Source organism: Myiozetetes cayanensis, unplaced genomic scaffold, assembly GCF_022539395.1.
Source record: "Myiozetetes cayanensis isolate MyiCay16 unplaced genomic scaffold, myiCay2020 scf27, whole genome shotgun sequence".
NCBI classification, from domain to species: domain Eukaryota; kingdom Metazoa; phylum Chordata; class Aves; order Passeriformes; family Tyrannidae; genus Myiozetetes; species Myiozetetes cayanensis.
In genome coordinates, this window is record NW_026087488.1 from 5,223,267 (window position 1) to 5,229,768 (window position 6,502).

At 48.7% G+C, this 6,502-nt stretch overlaps 1 protein-coding gene across 4 annotated transcripts in view; it reads left to right on the forward strand.

The window, feature by feature from the left end:
* The window catches only part of MYO1C (myosin IC), a 53,032-nt gene that overhangs the window by 44,143 nt on the left and 2,387 nt on the right, over positions 1-6,502 (forward strand). For all 4 annotated transcript variants that reach the window (XM_050322070.1, XM_050322071.1, XM_050322069.1 and 1 more), the window contains exons 20-31: positions 12-125; positions 302-378; positions 537-605; positions 871-955; positions 1,180-1,339; positions 2,048-2,131; positions 3,725-3,818; positions 3,925-3,980; positions 4,434-4,569; positions 5,154-5,224; positions 5,641-5,738; positions 5,980-6,079. In XM_050322070.1, coding sequence (XP_050178027.1) covers positions 12-125; positions 302-378; positions 537-605; positions 871-955; positions 1,180-1,339; positions 2,048-2,131; positions 3,725-3,818; positions 3,925-3,980; positions 4,434-4,569; positions 5,154-5,224; positions 5,641-5,738; positions 5,980-6,079 — 1,144 coding nt within the window. The remainder of the gene's footprint in view (positions 1-11; positions 126-301; positions 379-536; positions 606-870; positions 956-1,179; positions 1,340-2,047; positions 2,132-3,724; positions 3,819-3,924; positions 3,981-4,433; positions 4,570-5,153; positions 5,225-5,640; positions 5,739-5,979; positions 6,080-6,502) is intronic.

Below are 6,502 nucleotides of genomic sequence, written 5' to 3' on the forward strand. Positions count from 1 at the left end.
CCAATTTGCAGGTACAAGTCGCTGTGTCCAGAGACGTGGCCCACGTGGGACGGGCGGCCCCACGACGGGGTGGCTGCGCTGGTGAAGCATCTGGGCTACAAACCAGAAGAATACAAAATGGGACGGTTAGTTCTTCTGTGTTCTTCATCTGTAAATCATCAGGTGTCCCTGTAATGGCTCTTAAAAAAGGCTTCTGTACCTGGTGGGCGAGGGAAAGATTAGGGAGCCCAAAGAGGACACCAAGGGTAGAAAGCAGAACTACTCCAGCATGTTAAATGTAATTCTGCATTTCTGTTTCTAGAACAAAGATTTTTATCCGCTTCCCCAAGACCTTGTTTGCAACAGAGGATGCCCTGGAAGTGAGGAAGCAGAGTCTGGGTAAGACACTCACACTGCAGTAGCTGTCTTGTTTCTCATTATTTTTTTTTTTTTTGCTATTTGTTCAGGGAGGGATTTCTGTTTAAAAAGTTGAGTCTCCGTCTACCAAAACCTGCTTGGTCACGACCACAAACTGCTGTTTTGTCTTGCGATTTCAGCAACGAAAATGCAGGCCACGTGGAGAGGTTTCTACCGCCGGAAGAAATTCCTGACCATGAAACGCTCAGGTACGAGAGACACACAGAGAGAGGAATGTTCCCCCAGCAGCCCCCACAGCAGCTCCTCCCCACACAGCTGGTGCTTTTGATTGACGTTTATCCAGTGCATCATATTGTTAAAAACTTCAATGATACTCTTCTCCCCGTGCCACTCTGAAGGCTGTTTGTTTCCAGGACGGGCTTTCCTGAGCCCTTCTGGGTGCCAGCTTTGTCTGGAGTCAGTTCTGGGGTGAAGGAGCTCACTCAGTGCCAAATCTTTCTGTGTTGTTCTCAGCCATAACCATCCAGTCCTGGTGGAGGGGGACCTTGGGACGCCGAAAAGCTGCCAAGAGGAAGTGGGCAGTGGAGACCATCAGGAGGTGTGTAAAGAATAGCCCAAAGCCTCCAACATCACTTATTCCCTACTAAAAAGATGCCAAAAAAACAAATAAAGCTTTGTCACTACAGTATCTGGAGGTTTTTAAAAAATAAATTACAACTATTAAATAAAGCCTAGAAAATTGGATTGGAAGGGACCTTTAAGTATCACGAGTTTTGCTCACTTTTCAGTGAAATTTTCTAATGATCTCTTCTTCCTGCCCAGGTTCATTAAAGGTTTCATTTACCGGAACCACCCTCGGTGCCCGGAGAACGAGTATTTCCTCGACTACATCCGCTACTCCTTCCTCATGAACCTCAAACGGAACCTGCCAAAAAATGTCTTGGACAAGTCCTGGCCAACTCCTCCCCCGTCCCTGACCGAGGTGGGAATGGCTGCCCTGGGATCTGGGGAATCACACGTGGGATGAGGGACAGAAATGGCAATACTGGGGACCACAAGCCAAGAGAACCAGGTTACACACTGCAGCAGCATCCCTGCTGGTGGAATCAATGCAGACACCAGCACAGGGGTGTAATCACAGCACATCTGTGAAATCATCAGAGTTATTGCAGGTTCTTCTACTGATTTTCTCACCCATTTCTGAAATTCTCTTCCATTTTTCTCTGGACAAATTCAGCTCCCCCTGGACATTAAAATTGGTTGCAGTGACAATGTCATTGCCTGTGAGAACGTATTAAATGTCCTCTCTTGCCATTGTTATTCTGCATCTGGCTGAATTGGTTTATCTGATCAAAACAAAATATTGCAGAAAATCCCAGGTACCTTATCCAAAGGTTTGGATTGCAGGTACAGCTGGAAGGAAGAAAGGGCACAGCAGTGCAGAGTGGAGGGATCCTGATATTTATTCCCCATTCTGAAGCATCTGGAGAATGTCACAGGGCAAACCCTCATAGAAAGGCATAAAATAAACTAATTATTTTAGTGAATGCGACTCTCAGTCATGACACAGCGTTTTAACCCAGCAGTGCATTCCCTGCAGTTGCTTCTCCTCTGCACTGTTGGGTTTGTCAGCAGTTCTGAGCTGTTCATCACAAAGTTATTGTCGATTCCCATGCGATTTCCCCCTCAGGCGTCGCAGCTCCTGCGCCGGCTGTGCCTGCAGAACATGGTGTGGAGCTACTGCAAGAGGATCAGCCCTGAGTGGAAGCAGCAGGTAGGAGAGGCACCTCTCAGGGTGTTTCCCAAACCACACTGGCATTCCCAAAGAACTCAGCGTTGTTGACTGCAGGAAATGAAGGAGAGGAGCAGCTGGATGGGGGGGACGGGGGGGACCCAGCGGAGCCGCCGCAGTGGGGATGGAGGGGCTCGTGAATCGCTGCATTCTGGGGTGTGTTACAGCTCCACAGGGACACTGCCATTCCTTCTTCCTTAGGAAGGAGACAAAGCACTAAAAGACTGGAATGTGCATAAAAGGAAACCCGTTCTATACGTATTTGAATATGTACTATTTAAGCAGTTTGTGTAGCCAAGCCCCTACATAATTTCTGTACTGAAAGGCCCTGTTATGCTGCCCATGGAAGATAAAAATGTAAGAAGCTGCATTATTCTGCCTGTACCATGTAAAGCAGAGAGTAGGAATGCTGCAGACACAAACCCAGTCATGTTCCAAACAGAGAAGTTACGTGTTCCAGCTGCTGTCGTAGCTAAAAGGAGTAAAAAATGATACTGAGATTTGATTGATCTGATTAGTCATGGAAATGTAGGGGGAGGGAATTTTATTAAATATCATTTTTTATGTATTTATGTTAAAAAAAAAGGCTCAGTAAAGAGACATAAGAGGAAATGTAGGCAACAAAGAAGTGGGATGTTCCTGTAAAAGCTGCCGTGAAGGTTTTTCATTGCACAGAACCTCACCTCCTGAGGGCTGCAGAGCATCGACACCTGTAAGGAAAGGCTGTGTCTGAGCCTGTGATTAAGGACAGGGGATTAACACCAGCTCAGCAGAACGCTTGCTTTCCCCCAGCAAACCAGACTCACTAATAATGAGGATCTTTTCTCCCCATTTTCCCTGTGAATCAGGTCCCTTGTCCTGTGTCATTGGGGCGTTCACCCCAAGTAGAGCAAAGGCGTTTCCTGTTTCCCCCGTCACTGGTTTTGCTCCTGCTGAGAGGGAGCCCAGAGCACAGTGTGGGGTGACTGTCCTGGAGCTCTGCCACCTCAGAGGGACTAAAGGCTTAGGGTGACTAATCATCCAAACAGGAACTCCCGGGGCCATACGGTGCCTGATGGAATTGCGCTGTTTGTTGGGATAAGGTGGGGAATATTGAGCAGATCAGAGGTGTTAACACAGGCTGATAAGGACATGACTTTTGTCAGTGCTTCAGGTAAGGACACTGCAAGGCTGCAGTGGGAAAGAAAGATAAGTCTGAAACATTAAAGAAGCCACGAGGGATAGAGCAGGAGAGCAAACTGTTCAGCTTAAGGGGGAAGAGGTTGAGAGAAGCTCTGCAGTGGGAGAATTCTGAGGCTTTTTGAACATGGGCATTATCAAAATGCAGAGACTGTTGTGTCATGTCCAGATAAATTCAAGCAGGAAGTGTAATATTTACTTAAGAAAGAGAAAGAAAAAAGGGTAAGAGGTGTATGGAATATTGATGTAATTTTGTGACTGGTCTGATTCAGGAGGTCAGAACTAGATGACAGTTGTTAATAAAACCAAAAAGGGAACATCTCTTTTAAGACAAATGTATCTTTTTAACAAGGAGAAATCTTAAACTAAACAGGAATTCGTCTTTTGTCCTTGCAGTTGGAACAGAAAGTAATTGCCAGTGAGATTTTCAAGGGTAAAAAAGACAATTACCCTCAGAGTGTTCCCAGACTCTTCATCAACACTCGACTGGGTGAGTAGGTGTTGCAAATTTAACAGGAGGAAGGAAGGGGGGGATTCATCTACTCTTTTCTTGCTAGGAATTTCTTTCTGACCCCTCCTCTTTGGTTTTTATACAGGTAAGGAAGAGATACACAGTAAAGTCCTTCAGGCTTTAGAAAATGAATCACTTAAGGTGAGATGTGTATCCCAGTACTTTTGTCAAGCTTCTAGACTTATTCAGCAGAAGAGATTAAATTTCTGAAGGAAGTACAGCAAGAACTTTACATTGTATTAAGCTTGTAATACTTTGGAGGACAGTCTGTGGGAAAAGCTGATGGCTCAGAAAGTGGAGATCTGGGCAGTTTATTTACACCAGTTAAGAAGGGAAGGGGTTGAAGCTGGAGAGGAAGGGAGAAACCTGCAGAGACTGACCCTGGGGGTTCCCCAGCCCTGCCAGCTGCAGCCACCACGGTGCTGCTGGAACTGCTCGAGCTCAGCAAGGAAGTTCTGCCCCAGGGAACGGGACTCAAAAGAGCAATCTCCTCCATTCCTGGGTTCCCAAACACTGGGCAGTGCCTCCTGGGCGCTCCCTGGGCTGCAGATGGTTCCCCAGGCTGTGCTTTGGCCCTGCTAACCCTTGTTTCAGTATGCAGTGCCTGTGGTCAAGTACGACCGGAGGGGGTACAAGGCCCGGCCGCGGCAGCTGCTGCTGACCCAGAGCGCTGCCATCGTCGTGGAGGAGTCCAGGATCAAACAGAGGATCGACTACACCAACCTCACAGGTGGGAACGGGCACAGGAACAGGCTCCCTCCACTGCACTCAGTTCAGGAATACCCTTACAAGATCCAATTTGTCTGCCCTGCACAAGAACAGAATTATCTGATCCTGGGCAAGAACGGAATTGTCTGATCCTGACAAGCATTTCAAGTCTGTAATATCTGGAAATTGAGTTCTTCTAAAATTAAATTCCATAAAATGTCACAGAAGTTACTCAATTCATCCCCCCTAAGTAATTTCCCAATTGCACTGCCCCAGCTCAGGGAGTTGCACCATTATTGCACAGCAGCTGCCTGGGACACTGCTGCAGCTTTTGACCCTCAAAATATTCATCAGGGACTTGATCCTTTTGGAGAGGGAACTTGGGGAGAGAGGGAAAACTGCCGAGTCTGGTGCAGTGTGGTCATTGTAGGCTTTGGCTGAAACCTCTCACTTGAGCCCCTTGCAGCCTCCTCGGCCTCTGCTGCCTCAGCTGTCGGGTCTCTGTGTGGGAACAGTTGCTGCATTCCTGGGAGAGGTGGTGGGACATTCCCAAGGTCCCAGCAGTGCTGGTGCCACAACAGCCTCTCTCTCCTCTCTCCCCCACAGGCATCTCCGTCAGCAGCCTGAGCGACAACTTGTTTGTGCTGCACGTGCACTGTGAGGACAACAAACAGAAGGTAGGGGGGCTCCTCCATCCCTCCATCCCTCCTGGGAAAGGTTTGAAGGCACAGGGAGCAGATCCAGCTGGGAGGAGGGCAGGGGGCACACAGGTGACAGGGCTGTAAGTGTGTGCCAGCTCTAAGGGGCCTTTCCCTTCCCTGTCCTTGTGCTCTCGGGTGGGGTTCCCCACGGGTTGTTCCCCAGCAGGGTCAGTGCTGTCCCTTGTCCCCAGCAGTGGTACCTGGGGAAGGAATTGGCTGCCATGGGTGCAGTGTGACCCACTGAGAGCCCCACCAAGCATGGTCCCCTTGGAGGATTGGTTTTCCTTGCCCACCTGTGACGGGAGATGGCTCTGTCCCTGTTCATCCCAGCGCAGGGATTGTGGGGCAGTGACACCAAAGCCACGATCCTAAACCACGGTCTCTCCTGCCAGGGAGACGTCGTCCTGCAGAGTGACCACGTGATCGAGACACTGACAAAAACAGCCATTCTGGCTGACAAAATCAACAATGTCAACATCAACCAGGGCAGGTGAGTGACACCAGGGCCCTCCTGGGACTCCCCTTGGCTCTGCTGCAGCACTAAAAGGGCTACAGAAACATTCCTGTACCCATCAAAACACACCAAATACACCTTAACTGAGGCTCCATTTCCTGGAACACACAGATCTGTTGCATCGATACAAAGCAGCCACTCACTGGTTTTTGTGTGCACTGAGCTCCTGTAGAGTCACAGGCACTCATCAGAGCTGTTCTCACCTTTCTCTTCGCAGCATAAAATTCACAGTGGGCCAGGGCAAAGAAGGGATCATCGACTTCATCTCGGGCTCAGAACTGCTCATAGCCAAAGCCAAGAACGGGCATCTAACAGTGGTGAGTAGGGGCTGGGCTTCACTTGCACTGGATCCAACCTGGATTTTGGCATGAAATCCAACCTGCACACGTGGGACCTGAGCCATGGGACGTTCTTGCCAATTGCCCTGCCCTGCTCTCCCAGCCTTTCCCCCAGTTGGAGCTGTGCTCTGTGTTTCTGCAGCCCTGAGGGCCTGCCAGGCTTACTCAGGCTCAGCCAGTGACTATCCTGGCACTCCCTTTTTATTTCCCCCCAATATTGAGGGTGTTCACACTTTACTCCAGAGCAAATCAAATCTTAAATACATTTAAAAACACAGGTAGCAAAAAAAAAAAGAAAATCCTCTCCCCTTCTCAGCTTGCTTGTGGTGGTCCTGCCCATCAGATACAGTCACACAGCTGATTTATGCACTGTCAGATTAAAGGTTATCCAGAGATAAATCC